This window comes from Sciurus vulgaris (assembly GCF_902686455.1).
Source record: "Sciurus vulgaris genome assembly, chromosome: 4".
Taxonomy (NCBI): Eukaryota; Metazoa; Chordata; class Mammalia; order Rodentia; family Sciuridae; genus Sciurus; species Sciurus vulgaris.
In genome coordinates, this window is record NC_136464.1 from 161,591,826 (window position 1) to 161,610,936 (window position 19,111).

Here is a 19,111-nt window from a genome sequence, read left to right on the forward strand (position 1 = left end):
AGACAAAATAAAAAGGGTTAGCCATTTAATGGTAAAACAACCCTGGGTTAAATCATATATATATATATATACACACACTATGTCTTCACAGTAAACCACCTTATTCACTTTTAATTACCTTCTTTCCAACATCTGTGTTCCATCGTACTTCAAAGGTGCTCATCTGAAGAAACTGAGAATCAAGTTCGGGGCTAGTCCAAGGCTACGAGTTATTAAGTAGCTATCAGGATTCAATCCAAAGACTTTGGACTCTACATTCAGTGACATAACTATCACTTAATGGATATTGAGAAAGAGAAAGTGGCTCTGGCACCCAGGTGCTGGTTTGGAACTATGAGTTGCTGTTTTTCTGGACCACAGCGTTCTGTTGACTAAAAGGAACACCAATACCAGACAAGGTCATTCTGGACCAGGACCAAGACAAAACTAAGATCACTCCATAGTCTTGTCTGAACAGACAAAACTTGACCATTGCCTAAAATGATAAATATTCATGACTGTTGCCTTCTTTATTAATTATGACTCTAGCTTCCATCTGATTGGACTCCTTCTAGACAAAATTTCTTAAGATACTAACCAAAGAGTGGTTGGTTGGTTGCTTCCGGAGAGTAAGTACTCCGGAAAGCTTTGTTTTCTTTCTTGAACAGTTTCTCGAATCACAAACACGAGCCCACAGTAAATCCTGACACTTTCTTACTGTGTTGCTCCGGGTTCCCTACGTAGGCATTCACCAGTGGGAGGGCACTGACGCGCCTGTTTCATCGGCTCAGCTGTGTATGTACTTGGAGGTTTTAATTACAGCTCTGTAAAACTTCTTATCCCGCCTTGACAAAGAAATGGAGGTTCTTAGAGATTTAAATTGTGTCCCCAGGCCACCACCAAGGGAGAAGTCAGGGATCACATTCCAGAGCAGGACTAACTTTTTGCCAGGAGCACTCTCCCGTACTCTCCACCAGCACTACATCTCTGGTCCTCTGTCTGCTACGTTTCTTCTGGGGGCTGCCGGGCCGACGGGTGTGCTACAGTGAGCTGCAGCGCAAACGTGCCACTCGGCCACAGACCTTCCGTGTGCTACCGCGGAACACCATATTCGGATGTCGCAGTGTTTTGTACTGCAGAACAGCCGCGCGAGCTCACAGAGCGACTCCGCAAACCAGCATCTGGGCATCTGGGCACCCGGGGCCCCTCAGCGCGGGCTTCACCCGGAGCCCGAGGGGGCGGGAACACGAGAGTGACGTCGAGGCGGACCAATCCCCGCGGGGGCGCCGGCCGCAGAGCCCAATCGCAGGAGAGTCGGGTCGGACAGTGACAGGGCAGGCAGTCGCGTTCCATCCTCCTGCATGGGTCCCGATGCTTCGCAGGCGGCCGCTGAGTCACCGCCAAGCGCTACCAGGGCGGGTCGCAGACTGTCTAGTCAAGAGCAAGGAAGAGCAGCTGCCGCCGGCGCCTCCGGGAGCTGGCTGAGACCAAGTCCACAGCGCCGCGGAGGAGCACAGGGCAGCGCAGTCACTGTCGCAGGTGTCATTCTGGACGCAGGAAGTACGCTTGTTTTGGTTTGCTTTAAAACAGGGTTCGTGCTTCCCCGACAGGCGTATGCGATCCCCTCCCCGCCCCTCTGCAGCCCCGGCCCTTTCCCCAGCACCCGGGCTGTAGCCCCTCGCGGCTGCCAGCGCCCCGGCTGCCGCAGCCTAGAGCCCCGCAGGCGCTGCGCCGGCGCGAGGCGTACGGAGTCTGACCCCGAAAACCCCGGACCTCCTAGCCCGGCAGGAAGACTAATCGCGGGGTGAGTCACAGAAAGGAAGAAGAAAAAAGCCCTTCCGATTAGGAGTTTTGCTTTTTAAGACTCCGTCCCTGCCCGTTACCATGCAGCAAAACGACAACAGTTGCATAACTGTCGTGTCACAAGGAAACTTCATTGTTTACCTTATGAAAAACGGCTGATGAGATACAATGTTACCACTGACTCCCCAACATCGGTGAGAAATTGGTAAGATCATTACAAAGAATCTTCTCAAGGACGGCTTCAGTGTTTAAACGTCCCATACTTAAATACCCAAAGAGTGACCGTCGTCACAACAGAGTAGCCCAAAGTAAGAGTGATTCTCCTAGGAAGTGCTCACTGCTTTTCTGTTCTCTAGTTTGCTTCTGTAATGTTTACTCCAAAAAATTGTTCTAGCTTCCCCATCTTTGAAAAATTAATCTCTGAGATAATTACCTTTCTCCTTTTTCTTTCTTTTTTTAAAGAATTCAGCTACATACCCAAACAATATGAAGATTTTATATGTTGAACCTGCCATTTTCCTTAGCTCTTTTGCTATGTCTTTGACCAGCCCACTGACGACACAGTACCTGTATAGGAGAATATGGGAAGAAACAAGCAACTACAGCTTTGCACTTGATAACAATATTTCTGAGTGTGACAAAAACAAAAGCAGCCCAATTTTTGCAGTCCAGAAGGTAAGAAATTAAAATTTCCCTAAAATGTAGTGAAAGAGGGTATGACGCGCATACTTTGGCCTCTCAAGAGTATCCATCAAACTCCCAAGTTGCAGACCAACAGCTTTCACTGGGTTCTCATCTCATTTGACATTTCTGTAACCTGACTTCTTTTCTTTTCTTTCTTTTTTTTTTTTTTTTTTTTTTTTTTTTTTTTTTTTTTTTTTTGGATATGGGGGTCTTGCTTAGTTGCCAAGGTTGACCCAGAGTTCACAATGTTTCTGTCTCAGCCTCCCAAGTAGCTGGGATTACAGGCACAGAAAGGAAAAAGAAAAAAGCCCTTCTGATTAGGAGTTTTGCTTTTTAAGTCTCCTTCCCTGCCCATTAACATGAGCAAAATGACAACAATAGTTGCATAACTGTCTGTCACAAGGAACCTTCAAAAGCAGCTGGTGAGATACATTGTGACCACCGACTCACCACAACTGTCAGTTTGCCTCTTCTCCAAACCACTTTTTGTGAAACACAAGCTCTTCTTTCTCTTAGAAAATCTCAGCACAGTCTCATCTCCTCTCTTATTACCCCTTCCTCTGTCCTTAAAAAAAAAAAAAAAAAACAAGGAGTCTGAACATTAGACCAAATCCTGCTGCAATGAGCTACTTGGCGAACGTGGTGGACAGAGGCAGGTGAAACATGGGATGTCTACCTCTCCCTTGCCCACTTCCTACCAGTTCCCTTCTATTGCACCTGCATGTCACAGGTTTCAGGTACTTCAGAAGTGACCCATCACTGAAAACTGGCCCAGTGTCTGTCATGGGGCAGAAGTGGGGCAGCATGTGTCACTTGTCATCTGGTAGTGTTAAGAAATCAGCCTCGGCTCCCACATGTTGGACAGTGTGAGGTTGTCTAGAGTGGGGAGTACTCACTTTTTCTCCATGGACACTGAAAATGTTTAGCTAGATGCGATGGGGCCTTCCCACCTCCCCCTTACTTTTTATTTGTTTGCAACAGGAGGGACTTCACCATCCTCCTGGTCCTTGCAGCAGTTTTTGACCAAAGTCTACTGATGTCCAAATGCAAAGGAAGTGGTTTTCAGATTTGGAAATGCTTTTCTCTATAATGCCTCAAAAAATAAACCATGCATATAAACTCAGAACTCTTCCTCCTGGGGATATTTTGTGGTGGCAGGAATGGTACTGCCACTCATAGATAAGAAGAGTTTAAGGAAATCGAGTGGCCTCCCCTAGCTGTGAAAGTTCACCCATGAAAGGCGATGAGTCTGAGGCCAGGAAGTGCCAGAGAGTCCCAGCAGGGCTGAGCTCACCCCCATGTGTCCCCAGGTGCCAAGTGGAAGCTAGCTGGAGGGAGGCCCAGGTGTTTGGCTCCATCCCTGACCTTATTTATTTCCTCACTTCCACTTTCCTGAAACTGCTGAATTCTGGGCAGCTGTGCACACAGCAAGGTTCTGGTCTAAAGTGAGGTTGTGAAGACAGAAGGGCCTCCCTGAGGAGTTTTTTGTCCCTTCCAGGATGTCTCATTATACATCCTTCCCATGAGCAAGAAGGCTCCATGGGCTCATCATTCCTGTGTTTGGTTCTTTGTTTCCTTCACCTGGCTCCTAGGAGCAGGCCCCCTTGTTCCTGTGGGAGGGACCTGGGTAGAAAGGAGCTGAATATCTGCTGCGCCCGCCCTCCTGGGCTCAGGGAAGACTGGCCTTGGTCCAGCCACCTTGGTGGCCTCTGCAGCTAAGCAAGTGAAGGGTGAGAGTCCCTACCTCCAGCCTGGCCCAGCTGCTAACCTCCAGCCTGGCCCAGCTGTTGAGAGGCCCCTACAGTCTAGAGCAATAATATCATTTAGAAGATTTTGGCCCAACTTTCAAACTGATTTTTTTCATTTGTTATTTTATTTATTTTTTGGGGGGGGGGAGGTACTGGGGATTGAACTCAGGGACACTGAGCCATATCCCCAGCCCTATCATGTATTTTATTTAGAGACAGGGTCTCACTGAGTTTCTTAGCACCTCACGGTTGCTGAGGTTGGCTTTGAACTAGTGATCCTCCTGCCTCAGCCTCCCCAGCCACTGGGATTACAGGGATGCAGCTCATTAAATATTTTTAATTGGATTTATACTCAAGAGAACACAATACTCTCCATCCCTTCTCTTAAAGCTGGGACTCTTAGACCCCTGGTGCTTTTCCTCAGAGTGGGGAACTACAAACCACCCCTCCCCCCTCTCTGGTACTCGCAGCTGTGACAGAGACCTGGTGTGTGGGGAGACATGTCTTTTACAAAGGAACATGTTTGTAAAGAAACCACCATCACCTTCAGCACTTTCTTTGGGCCCCTTTTCAGGATCTATCCCTGCTCTGCTCAGAGAACACCCTCTCCCTCTAAATCCATGAGCAAATGTGTCCTTTTCCCTCAACTTCCATCTCTAACATCCAGCTTAGTTGGTTGGGCTCTGGCATTCCAAGTTTAGGGCTTTGTAGACTGTTTTTAAAACTGTACAGGTAAGAGATATCACAGTATGGGGTGAGTGCCTAATAAAATAAACAGGTCAATTATTTTTTCAGCTCAAATTTTTCTCGTCTTCCTCCCCAAAAGATCAATTGCATATAAAAGGACAGTGAAAATCATGACAAAGAACTCCTTATCACAGTGCCATATTCATTTATCCTTCCTACATAGCCAACACACACACACACACACACACACACACACACACACACACACGCCTTTGTGTTAGAACGCAAAATACTATTATGAATTTCAGGATACAGATAGAATAAACTGAGCTCTCGCACTTACGTTTGACATTTTGAAAGTTTATGTGAATGAAAGTCTTATTTTTCAACCCATTTTGCATTTATACATGCACATATACGTACATCTGTAAACACACACTCATAGAAATAACAATATTGATCGAACCTATTTTTAAAATCAAGTTTTCTGAGCCTTCCAACTGGAAGGTACACCTGTATATTTCTCCTCAGCAATGGGGTTAATCTCCTGAGGACCTTTAACAAAAAGGCAAGGCCGTGGCAGGGAACTTTGGCTGGGGAACAAAGACAGAAGGAATTTTGGGCATAGGTGTTGACTTTTCTGAAGGAAGGAATTTTTAACCCCCTTACCATTCCTTCCTTCTCTTGTTAAATTTGTTTCAAAGGAATAAATTGGCAAATGAATCTGTTCTTTTTAGACAGCTTTTGAGACAGGGACTCTGCTGTTGGAGAGGAGAAACACAACAGATCATGAAGTTGTTCTTGCTCTGGAATTTGTAAGCCTTTTAATAACTAACCTTGTTAACTTATTCTTACTTAGGAAAAGTGATATGGAATATTTTCTACTCAATTGTAATTCAATTATACATCTTATCCTGTGAAATTATAGCTTCTTTCAAAATAGATATTGTTTTCCCTTCATTTATTCTTACCTTAGGATAAGGTAATCTTGTGCAAGTATCACTCTGTGCAATCTTGGATAAAAAATAGTATTTTTTAAACTTCTCCTGTCTATACTTCTGTTATACTTAACTATCTTCCTCCAGAGTTTATACACACACACACACACACACACACACACACACACACACATACATTTTTTTTCTTATGTTTCAATTATGATTTATGGCGGAATATGCTTTGAGTTTGTCCTTGTTAAAATCTGTATTTTAAAATGTAGATTATGGATGAGGAAGTAGTCTGTGCACAAGATTGGGTTAGGAATGGGAATAAAAAGGGGAAGACAGAACTTGGGTAGTGAGGTAGAAATGGGAGAAGGAAAGCAAAACTAGAACATCTGGTTCAGAAGTTGATCAGAAGGTAAACTTTTATTATTTATTTTTTCAATAAATATTTACTTAATGGCCACTCTATCTGTAGGAGAAACAAAGATATATTCAAAAAGTTTAACCTAGAAAAAGTAAACAGGTCAAATTAATTGAGCAGTAACTGGGCTAGGGCCTTGTTTATGTTTATATGTTTAGCATCTTATGTTTATTTTAAATGTAACCCTCCCCCAGTAGCTTGTGAAATAGGGACATTGGTATTCATACCTGTCAGATGAAGAAACTGTGGAGATAAATAATTTGGTCAGATCCCACACATCCAGCAAGTTACAGAGTCCTTATTTCATGACCATTCATTCATTATCTACTGAGTGCCTGCCCACCTGTCCTGTGCCTGGCACTGTCCTTGGGGCTGCTGGTACTGTGGTGAAGAAGACTAAGTTCCTGTCTTCCTCTAGGTTCTTCTTGTAGGGGAAGAAACATCTGATACTCATTTAGGCTGTTTTCTATATAGCAAGTGAATAAATCTTTTGTTTATAATGAGCTTAGTATTTTTTGTTATAAAAATTGCACATACTCTATTTTGAATTTGGAACACACAGAGAAGTGGCAAACTGAAAGTTGTTTTTTTTTTTTTTTTTAATCACCCAAAATTCTTGCTATAAAATGACTAGGATGTCAATCTTCACAGCTCATGTACTCATCTGTTATCGCCATTTTGGTCCTTGGAGATTGAGTTTATGACCACTTATCATCTTTAGTCAATGCAAGTACCCTCTGTGGGATTTACCTTTTAAATTTTTTTTAATTTAGTCAATAAAGGAATACATTTCTCACTAATCTATTTGTGGAGATAGAGATCAAGTAACAGAACTCTTTCTAAATAAAGACCTGTCAAGCATAGCATCTATATGAGTTATTCACTCTCCTTTAGCATAGGCAGAAAGACCTATTACAGGAAAGTGTGTCATTTTTGCTCTAGAACAGTAGCCATGATCTCCTAGTGCAAACTTCATAGAAGGAAGAAACCTCATACTATGGCCAATATCAGAGGCCTTGGGGTGCATAGGTCTTTTGTGCAAGAGACACACACCAGTATACACATTTTACTTTTCGTAGATTCAGGTGGCCACTTGAATATCATGACTGGGTGTGAATGCTTATGTCGCTTTTTGATACCTGCTTTGTGAACTAAGTGAAGTTAAGCTGTTTCAGATCTCCATGGACCAGATTCCCCACCATGACTTACTGGCCATGTCAAGAAAAGTATGCATCATGATATTTTTTATGCACACTGTATAAACCTTCTTTTTTTGTCTTTGCAGGAAGTTCAGCAAAAAGTGTCTTTATTTAGCCTACAGATGGAGATGAGTGGGTTAATTCCTGGCCTGATGTCTACATTCATTCTTCTGTCTAGTAGTGATCGCCATGGGCGAAAATTCCCTATGATTTTATCTTCTGTGGGTGCTCTTGCAACCAGCATCTGGATCTATTTGCTTTCCTATTTTGCCTTTCCATTCCAGCTTTTGATTGCATCTACCTTCATTGGTGCATTCTGTGGCAATTACACAACATTTTATGGAGCTTGCTTTGCCTATATAGTTGATCAGTGTAAAGAATCCAAACAAAAAACAATTCGAATAGCTATAATTGATTTTATGCTTGGACTTGTTACTGGACTAACAGGGCTGTCATCTGGCTATTTTATTAGAGAACTAGGTTTTGTATGGTCATTTTTAATTATTGCTATAGTTCTTACTGTTAACTTGACCTATATTTTATTTTTCCTTTATGATCCAATGAAAGAATCTTTACCTCAGAATGTTACCATATCATGTAGTGAAGGCTTTAAAGACCTATTTTACAGAACTTACATGCTTTTTAAAAATGCCTCTGGTAAACGACAGCTCTTGCTCTGTTTGTTACTTTTTACAATGGTCACTTATTTTTTCCTGGTATTTGGAATTTCCCCAGTTTTTATCCTTTATGAATTGGGTTCCCCACTTTGCTGGAATGAAATTTTTATAGGTTATGGATCAGCCTTGAGTAGTATCTCTTTTTTGAGTAGCTTCCTAGGAATATGGCTTTTTTCTTATTGCATGGAAGATATTCATATCGCCTTCATTGGAATTTTTACCACCACAGCAGGAATGGCTATAGCTGCTTTTGCTAGAACCACACTGATGATGTTTTTAGGTGAGTTACAAATGTAGCCTTAGAACTAACTGTGTTTTTGATTTTATATAAGACGAATTTAGTCTTATGGGACAGAACCTTTAATATAAAGCTCTCTATTTAACCCATTCCAGTTTGATTAAAGTTCAAAAGCTAGTTTGCCAGAAGCAAATAAACTGAAGAAAAACAAAGTATTCACTGAGTTGACCACAATTTTCCAAATTTACATGTTTGCCAAAAAATTTTGAGAGACAGTCTTCACATGAATTAGTTCTTCAATATAGCTTTCACCAAAAGTCAGTTTGCCAAAGTAAACATTTTTAAAATGCTACTAAGAAGGCTACTTCCCATAAAAATATTTAGAACAATTATATAAAGTATACCTAAAAGATTTATAAGAAAAATTCATATTTGTTGAATATATTCAAGAAGAAAACTCCTCCCCCCCAAGTATTCTGTTTGTCTTGTGCTATTTTTAAAAATATTCTGATGAGCTCCACCAAATTAATTTCAACATCCAATAATACATTGTGACCAGAATGGAAAATACTGTTATAAACTTTACACAAAATCAGAAATCACAAACTTTGCTTCCAAAGAGATAAAGGAAGCAAGAAGTACTTGGCGTTTGCTCTGAGGGTCCCATCTCCCTCAGTGCCAAAAAGAGTGGCTCCAATCCCTTCAAGAAGAAATTTCTTTGGGGAGGTTTTGCAAATTGACCTATCAGCAAACCGATCATTTCATGAATTGATTTGTGATGAATTGCTACTTGGCAAACTGAACTGCTTCCTTGACTACACACCTCAAAACTATTTTTGTAGAGTTTGGGTGAGATCCTGCATTGGAAAGGGCTATGGAACTATGAGGTGGCACTTTGAGAAAGGATGAATTTAGTCTTTTTTACAAAGGAAATGTTAACCTCCTTCTACCTGGTGTAGAAGCAGTGTGACCAAACAGAATTGACCTTAATTTCCACAAAGGGCCCTAGGTGACCTTCAGCAAGTTACTTAACTCCTCTGAGCCCTCATTTTCTCATTTGTAAAATGCACATGATAATGCCTCATTCAGAGGATTATAATGAATATTAGATTACTATAAAACACTTCACACAATGCCTACTATTCAGTAAATGCCAGTTTTCCTCTGTCTCACTAAGCTGCCAAGGCCATGTAAGTTGAGATATGTGAAAACACTTTGAAAACCTTAACGCCATCTGCAAATATAATACATCACTATTTCATTATGTAATCTAAGATGCTATCGGTGGTTACGGATCATAATTTAAGAACAGAGGCCATTTGAATTTACGAAGTTATTTAGACACGAAGACGAGCCAGCAAGATGATAAGGAGCCAGTTACCAATAAATGAACCTGCAGTAAAGGAATGCTAACACTGTGTTGAGTGTGGAAAAACAAGAACAAAAAACAAACAGACAAAAACTAGCTAGCAGTCACAACTTGCTAAGCAAGAGGTGACCACATCATTACAAGAATAGGCTGCTCAGTTTCAGTTGGCAAATTATATAGATCTGGACCTAAAACTTACATGAGCACTTGTTCTTAGTATCGGACTAAGAACTCTAGAGTAAAATAACCTTTGACTGCCCTGTCCGTAGCATTTTAATCCGTTAAACAGAACTCTACACTTAACTGACTCAATCTTTAGATGCAGTGAGCTAGGAGACTGGAAGGAAATGAAATGTTTAGACTGAGCATGTTTCCCATGTACCACGTGCCCAAAGCGTTCTGATCAGTCGTTTCTCTCACAGTCCGGGCGGCGTTCCTTTTCGCTATTATGCCACTCTCTGCCCTGCGATCCATGTTGTCAAAAGTGGTCCATCCTACTGAACAAGGTAAGTTTAAGTGATTTAAGGAATATAATGAATGTAAAACACCAATCTATGTATGATAGATGCTTGATGCTTCAACAACCCTTTTCTGCCCAGATCTCCTTTTGAATTAAGTGGTAAGCTCTGTCAGGAAGAGGTTGACACTCAGGTAAAGAAAACCCTACCAAGGGCCTTTATTTTAGAGGGCTGCTCTGACCTTATCTTTGGCTGTACCCTAACCCAAGAGGAGAGGAGAGGTAAGGGCCAAGTGGATATGCCCCCTGGGCGCCCAAAACACCCCTGCCCCTTCACACTGCACTCTGGCTACCTGGGTCTCCATAATCTCCATCCATACAGCTCTGGGCTCATGCCCAGTGTGTATGCATGATCCTCTCCATGGATATGCCCCCATTTGTGCTTTCCTGTAGACCAGAGTCCTAGCAACGACTCTTCATAGGAAGGTCTCACCCAAACTTGGAATCACAGAGCAAGGGTGCCTGCACCCATGTGTCATTGACCTTCTGAGCAAGATGGATCAAGAGGTAGAACAGAATAGGGTGGGCTGTAGGTTGGGGATAGATGGCTAAGGGCCAGCTCTACCATGCTGTCCTGTTCCTATATGGAATTCTAAAAAGGTCTGAGAATTCTACATTTGTGTTGCCATCTTCCAGATTATTACAGAGGTATTTTTTTCCACAGTAGAGGGACACAATGTATTTTATAATGATTGGTTCATTAGCCAGATTTGTAACTTTTAAATACAGTTGTCCCTTAATATCTGAGGGATATTGGTTCCAGGATCCTTCATAAACACAAAAATCCACAGTTCTCAAGCCCTTAAGTAATACTATATATTATATGCACATAAACTGCACATATCCTCCTATATACTTTAAATCATCTCTAATGACTTATAATACCTAATACAATGTAAATACTATGTAAATAGTTGTTATGCTATATTTCTTAGGAAATAATGATAAGAAAATGATGTCTGTACAAGTTTAGTAGAGACACAACCATCACAGGCCTAACTATATTTTTTTATGTACAGTGGGTTGAATCTTTAGATGTGTAACTCATGGATATGACTGGCTGGCTGTACTTAGACTATATATATAGGCTTCAAATTATATTCTTACTCTGGAGCCAAATCAGAGTCCTATAGGAAATAGGATCCCACCCAACTAGCTCAAATCAGAGACTTCCAGGAATGGCATTATAGCAATGGGCACTGTGGAGGCCCCAAGAGACATGCCCCAAATAGGAAGGGAGGACAGAAAACACAACATAGCCTTGTTCTCCTCCTTCATACTTTTGACCTAGAACAATAGGAAACTGGGCCAACAAGGAAGTCCTAGTCATAAAACATGAGGGTCAGCCTCCCAAGTGCAGATCAGGAAATGGGCCAAAACAGTTGAAAAGGCAGACAGAACATAAACATGTACAGAAAGAAGACAAGAATTAAATTTCTAATTATAACTAGTAGATATTAGCATATGGGGTTGTCCTCCTGTCCTTCTGTATCATATGAGTATTAGTAGACATAAGCACTTTCTTTTGTTTCATATCAGTCTGGTTCCTATTTGATTGTTTATGAAAAATTCATAAGTGTGCTTTTGTATTTATGCCAGTTTAGTCAACACCAGGGTAAGCTGCATAATTCAATAACCTAAAAATATATTTCTTGATTCTTTTCCACTCATAAGCTGTAGCTGCATAGTTAAATAACTGTTTATAGATCATGTGATGATAGCTACCTTGAGAACTACTTAGGAATAGAAAAATTTGTTATTATACTATGTAAAAATCTACCTGTTTCCTTGGATTATGCACTCGTTTCTTAGCTATGAACCAAAAGCCCAACAAAAGAAAAACATAAGTACATTAGATTCAGTAAAGACTTCATTCAAAATTTTTGTGCTTTAAAGAACAGTGTGAAAAAAATGAAGGGAGGCACAGAATGGGAGAAAATATTTGCAAATCACATGTCTGATAGGGAACTTGTATTCAGCATATGTAAAGATGCTTACAACTCAATAACAAAAAGACAAATGATGCAATTAAAAATGGGCATAGGATTTGAGTGGACATTTCTCCAAAGAAGATATACAAATGGTTAATAAGCACATGAAAAAAAAAGCAGAATATCAGTAACCATCAGGGAAATGCAAATCAAATCCACAATGAGGCATACTTGGATAGCCAGAATTAAAAAATGACCATAACAAGTGTGAGTGAGGAAGTTGAGACAGTGGAACCTCCATACACTAATGGGAATGAGTGGTTCAGCCACTTTTGCAAAGCAGTTTGGCAGTTCCTCAGAAAGTTAGTTCCCTTATGATCCAGCAATGCCACCTCCATGTATGTACCAAAGAGAAATGAAAACACATGTCCAAACCAGATCTTGTATACAGATATTCACAGAAGTATTATTCATGATAGCCAAATAGTAGAAACAATGCAAATGGCCATGCTATATCTGTCAATAGACTATTATTCATCCATCAAAAGAATTAATGTTCCAACACATGCTACAACATGGGTGAACTCTGAGATCATTATTCCAAATGAGAGTAGCTAGTCACAAAAGGTCACACATTATCATATGATTGTGACTCAGTTTATATGAAATATCCAGAATAGGCAAGTCCACAGAGACACACAGAAATTAGACTGGGGGTTGCCTGGAACTGGGGAGAAGAGAAGTAACTGCTATTGGGTATAGATTTTCTTTTTGGGGTGACGAAAATATTCCACATTTAGAAAATAGTGATGGTCACACAACTCTGCCAATATACCAAATATACTAAATAATACACTAAATATATTACATAATGCTAAATACTGAATTTTGCACTTTAAAAGAGTGATCTTCATGGTATATAAATTATATTTCAGTAAGCTATTAAGAAAAAATGTTTACATACTTTGACTTAAAGCTAAAATGAACTTGTCAGGATGTATGTTTTTGTTCATATTTTGTAGAGTTTATAAAGTCTTTTTAAAAAATCATCTCATTATTAACTATAATAACATTGAAACATGCTTAGTTTGCATTTGGGCATTTCTTATTCTAAATGGCAATAACCTTGTGAACTGTGACTCCATTATTCTAGGATAGGGTTAAGTACTCTCTATTCCTAACTGTAAATTAAGAAGTACTTTGGACAGTGTTAACATTTCTGTAACAAAATGTATTTGTATCTTTCATGATTTAGTAAAAATGACCATTTTGTGAAACTATTATGTATTTTATAATAATCAGAGGACAGGGAAATACCAAGAGGCTTTCAGATGCCCTTTAGTATCTCTGTTACACTAAATGAAAGGGAAGGAGCAGGGGTGGAGCTCAGTGGTACAGCAAGTGCTTAGCACACACAAGGCCCTGAGTTCAATTCAGCATCAAAAAAAAAAAAAAGTGAAAAGGTAGAATTTGGGTAATTATTTAAAAATCTCTGTGCCTGCTGGGCACCATGATGCACACCTGTAATTTCACACCTGTAATTTCAGTGATTCAGGAGGCTGAGGCAGGAGGATCTTAAGTTCAAAGCCAGCCTCAGCAACTTAGGCCCTCAGCAACTTAGTGAGACCCAATCTCAAAATTTAAAAAAAATAAATAAATTAATTTTAAAAAGGGCTGGGGACTTAGCTCAATGGTAAAGCACCCTGGTTTCAATTCCCAGTTAGGGAAAAAAAAAAAATCTCTGTGTGCTATACAGATGTGAAATTCATAGCTTCAAGTCATCTTGGACTAGCTATTTTGCCTTGGCATCATTCATGAACTCCTTTGATTATAAGATTATAAATTGAAATACAATAAAACAGTCTTGACCTTTTGAGTTCTATTGGATTTAAAAAAAAAAAAAAAAAAAAAAAACCCTAGAAGATAAACTCCACTCCACTGCCCTTCTGAATCCTGCTGATCTCTGCAACTACTAAACAAGTTGAAGTGCTCAGAGAAGTTCAGCAACAAGCCTGAGCTACTTCATAATGGTACTCTGTGTCAGACAGATGGTGCCCTGTCTGACCTGTTTCCCATCAAGAATGGATTAACGCCCTCGCATAATAGAACTAGCCCTGTGCAGTCTGCCTTCCACAGCACAGCACCATTCCTGGCTATAACAAGAGATCATAAATAAAAGAAAATAATATTGTAGTTGGGCAAGTAGGAGAACTTCCTTCCAATTAAACTGACTTAGCATATTATCATAAATCATGGAGGCAGTAAATCTATATGCTACTTGATGATTGATAAGTGAGATCCCGAATTAAGCTTTTATTCATTTACTAGGCAAATATTTATTAAATGTCTACCATGGACCAGGACAGCTGGGCCCTGGGGACACAGCAGCAACCAAGAAAGAAGTGCACTTTGCATGAACAGAGCTTTCATTGTAGCCAAAAGAAGATAATAAATGACCATATACTATTGTGTGGAGAGATTTATGTTCTATGAATGCATATCCTATTGTTTAATGAAGAAATTTGAAGAATATATAAGCATGTGTCTAATAGAATGGAAAGGTCTAAATAGAAAATCAGCACACAGCCTGAAAGACTGTGGGGATAATCGGATGATAGAGTCTGCAGAAAGCAAAAACCACATGGGAACATAGACTGAGAAAGTCATGTCAGTATGACTAAAAATGGTCACAAACTTTAACACCTAGTGATGCCAAATACAACAAAGGAAAAAAAGCATATCAAGACAACTAGCCTATCTTTTGGAGGTTTAACTCTTCAGTCAGTATAGTCTTGGATTCCAGCCACGGCCAAAATTTGGTTGACTAATGTGTATTTCTCTCAGATTGTAAGCTTGGACTTCTTGAACAATGCTCCTACGTACAGTAGAACTCAGCTACTTTGGATTTTCAACATCTCTCACATTGAGTCCCAGGAGAGCTCTTGGTCTCAACTTCTTCATCTGTGAAGCAGGTTACTGACATCTCAGGAATCGTGAGGGAAGAGTTTTCATTCACCATCAGTGTCCCCATGTTTGCAGTTTTCAATGAATAACAATTTTTCTCCATTAGTTTGTTTCTTGTTTTGTAATCCAGTCTTTTTTCCCCCACCCACCACCCAACATCCCTCTACCCCAAACAGGTACCCTGTTTGCTTGTATTGCATTCCTAGAAACACTTGGTGGAGTCACTGCGACATCTGCTTTTAATGGAATTTATTCAGCCACTGTTGCTTGGTTCCCTGGCTTCACTTTCCTGCTGTCTGCTGGCCTATTATTCATTCCAATGATCAGTCTATGGTATGTGATGATTTTTAATCATTTTATCAAAGAGCATCTGGATTAAGTGAATTCCCTAACCCCATCAATAAAATTACATAGATCTTTTGACATTTTGCCTCAGAATGTGCATTTCTAAAGAACTTTTGGACATGAAGTTATCAGTTAATTATTTTGAAGAATTTAAGAAGGAAAAGATGGTGACGTACATGGCTAACCAAAGAAAGATTGAGTCAGAGAACCTGAGAAGTTATCCCTGTCTTTTTAAATAAAAACAGCTAAGCCAGGTTTGGTGGTGCACACCTGCAATTCCAGCAACTCAGTTGAGGCAAGAGGATCACAAGTTTGAGTCCCACCTCAGCAACTGAGTGAGGCCCTAAGCCACTTAGCAAGACCTTGTCTCAAAATTTTTAAAAAGGGTTGGGGATGTAGCTCAGTGGTAAAGCACCCCTCGGTTTAATCCCTAACACCAAATAAATAAATAAATAAACAACTTATTAAATTAGCACCTAAGAACAGAAATGTATACAGTTAATCTAAGATTCCCCCAGAGTACAATACCTCCTCAAAGGTCAAAGATTGCTGTCATAAGATTGACTTTAATGTGGATTCCTGAATAAGTGAGAGAATGCACCAGATATTGAGAATTCTCTTTCCTGGCTGTGGGCTTGTTTAATGACTGTCTTTTTAAGTGTAAACATTCAAATATTCAAATACAAAGTACAAAATTCTGTTCACAAATAATACACATATTAGAGCTAGGGTTGTGGCTCAGTGGCAGAGCACTTGCCTAGCACTTGGGAAGCACTGGATTTGATCCTCAGCACCTCATAAAAATAAATTTAAAAAATAAAGGTATTGTGTCCATCTACAACTAAAAATATTTTTAAAGCCACTGCTTCTTTAAAAAAATAGTATACATATTAAAGAGATCAGTGACAAAAACATAGAAGAAATACTTCTTCCTGCTTCCAAATTAACAAAAAGTGTTAGCCAACTAGGTAAGTGTTCACAAAATTATCAAAGTAAACATATTTGTAGGGCCAAAGTAGTGAGCTAAGAGGGCATTAATCTGCTCTGAAGAGATTTGTCTATTTCACATGACTGCACAGCATGGTGATAGGTATCCCGGGACAGGGGTCACAAGAAGCCAAGCCTTGGGCTGGGGTTGTGGCTCAGTGGTAGAGCATTTGCCAAGCATGTCGGAGGTACTGGGTTCAATTCTCAGTACCACATAAAAATAAATAAACAAAATAAATATATTGTGTCCATCTACAGTTAAAAATATGTATAAAAAAACAGAAGAAGAAGAAGAAGCCAGGCCTTCTCTGCTTCTCCTAAGCACTTTGGGGTGAGACTGTGAGTAAAGGAGAAAGCTACCTCCAAGTATGGGCATTAAGCATTCTTCCCAGACTCAGAACTCCATGAAGGGCTGGCCTACATTTTCATAGTAGGCACTTGACAGATACTGTCTCAACTGAATTCTGCTACCTAGATCTGTATCAGATGGGGTACAAGAGTGTTTGAAGTTCCTCTAATTCTAACAAAAAAGTGTATTGATTAGGTATCTTTTTTTTTTAAAGAGACAATTCAGCTATTGAATTATCAAAATTATAAATCCATGCTGTGCCATCAAGCACATGAAGACACAGTCCATCCTATACATTGTTGGTAGTTGTGTTATTCAGTTCTATCACAAGGCAATTCAGAATGCCTATCAGAAGACTTGAAAAAGTTCATAGTGATTTGTCCAGTGATTTCTTTTAAAATATATCCTAAGAAAATAATCAAGAATATTGTCAAAAAATGATAAAAGACATTCATTACACCAAAAAACATTAAATGACCAAAATGTCATTTAACAACAGGAGAATGTTTAAACTAATGATATAACAGCTATATCATGAAAAATGACCTAATAAGAAGTGCATGTGTGGGGACAGAAGTATGAATAATTTTATTCTTTGCATATATATATATATATATATATATGTCACTTTTGTTAGAAATGGATGGATAAAAGGTAGTTTTCTTTTTAATAATGCTTTTAATAAGATAAGTGTAGATGGAGTCTTTTTTAACCGTATGCTCTCAATATTTTCAAAATTAAAATTACATATTGTTTTAATTATTTCCAAAGGTCCTTGCTTTCTAGATTCAATTCCAGCTTTTGAACAGGAACTTCATTAGTAGCTTTAGTTGTATTTTATGGGGACTCCACAGAGGAGACAGCAGGACAGAAGAACTATTTTAGAGGTCCAGAGAGAATAAAACTCTAAAACTCATGCAGATTTTTTATTTTCAGAACACAGTGCTTAATGAGTCAGTTGGATTCAAAATGCCAATCCTGATTTGCACAATTTGCATGATTTATTAGAAGCTATGTAACCGTGGAAAAGATGGACTAGAATGCTTATTCATGCATTGCTTCAATATCCACTTCACAATGCCTCTTTGCCTTTGTAGGGCTGTCAAGTGCATGAACTGGAGGGAGGAGAGCGAACTTCTCACACAGGAAGAGCCCAGTGATGACACTTCAGACAGATGACTGTGTACAGGAACACACCCCTCGTATACTGAGACTCTGAGCACGGTCGGTGCTTCAGGAACAGTCAATATTACATATCCTTCCTTTCTCATAAACGAAACAGTCAGAGAAACAGCACCTGGCTTCTGCTTTGAGCCCTTTGTGCTTATCATGCACTATATTTCCAATACAGTGAAGGACAATCTTCAGGGCACTTTTGGACTTAGAAAAGAAACTGAAACTAAAGAGTGGAAGGAGGGATTAAGAATCTCTGACACGGTCAAAAGCAATAATTTCACTGCCGTACTCCAGTCTGTCATGCTGAAGCCAAGGAGACGTTTTTACCTGTTTCTTCACCTGCAAAATGGGTTTCTGACTCTCTCAGGGATTCTGAAGGTACAATGAAAAATTATATTGAATAACTCACCGATATGAAAATAGTGGTGTAAGTTTCAAGTATTTATCATTTTGTCTCTCCCTGAATAATGTTTTGTTTCATGGAGCCCATCAAGGTAGTCAAAGCTTTTAAAAGTACAAAAAGAGAAGCACTTTAAAGCATAATCATATTTTTATATGTCACACAGGGGTCACTGGGGAAACAAATAAGATTATAAATAAAAATGTTCTGAAGAAATTTAAAATCTGAGCAAACAGCTCATTGTGGCCAAAACACCCTAATATTACAGAGTCAATATTCATTCCTTACATCAGTAGAAAGACATTCACATTCCATAAACCCCAGCTGAGAATTCTACCTCTAATCTTTCCTACCCACTTCTTGCTCATCCTCCCCACTGTACTGAAAAGGGCATTCTGAAACACAGATTTTGCATCCTAAGTTAGAATTCTTCAATGGCTAGCACTCACAGGAAAATCACCAAACAAGCAAACTACCGCGATTTGACTCCTCCCTATTTCATAGTGAAAAGTCCATCCTGGGATCCCCTTTGGTCCAGGAAAACACGGTGATCTCTCACAATTCCATGTTTTTGTTTTTTTTTTGGGGGGGGGGTGTGTGTGGGGGTAGAGAGAGAGAGGATTAGACCCAGAGGTGCTTAACCACTGAGCCACATCCTCAGCTGGTTTTTTGTTTTTTGTTTTTTGTTTTTTT

The 19,111-nt window shown here is 39.7% G+C and overlaps 1 protein-coding gene and 1 pseudogene across 3 annotated transcripts in view; one reads left to right on the forward strand and one right to left on the reverse strand.

Moving 5' to 3' along the window:
- Positions 1 to 1,332, reverse strand: part of LOC306659004 (tubulin-specific chaperone E-like) — a 54,735-nt pseudogene extending 53,403 nt beyond the window's left edge. Inside the window, exon 1 of the transcript in view lies at positions 1,076 to 1,332. The product of the transcript in view is annotated as a tubulin-specific chaperone E-like (transcript). The remainder of the gene's footprint in view (positions 1 to 1,075) is intronic.
- Positions 308 to 18,970, forward strand: SLC46A3 (solute carrier family 46 member 3). 2 transcript variants are annotated; one of them, XM_079138769.1, is made up of 6 exons: positions 308 to 1,539; positions 2,245 to 2,457; positions 7,552 to 8,422; positions 10,172 to 10,255; positions 15,338 to 15,494; positions 17,940 to 18,836. In XM_079138769.1, the coding sequence occupies exons 2-6, from the start codon at positions 2,269 to 2,271 to the stop codon at positions 18,019 to 18,021; spliced, it is 1,383 nt and encodes a 460-aa protein (XP_078994895.1). In that variant the 5' UTR covers positions 308 to 1,539; positions 2,245 to 2,268; the 3' UTR covers positions 18,022 to 18,836. The 2 variants fall into 2 exon arrangements, with proteins under 2 accessions (XP_078994895.1, XP_078994896.1); XM_079138770.1 differs by lacking the exon at positions 308 to 1,539 and adding an exon at positions 1,834 to 1,987 and having other exon boundaries at positions 17,940 to 18,970.
- The last annotated feature ends 141 nt before the right edge of the window (positions 18,971 to 19,111 follow it).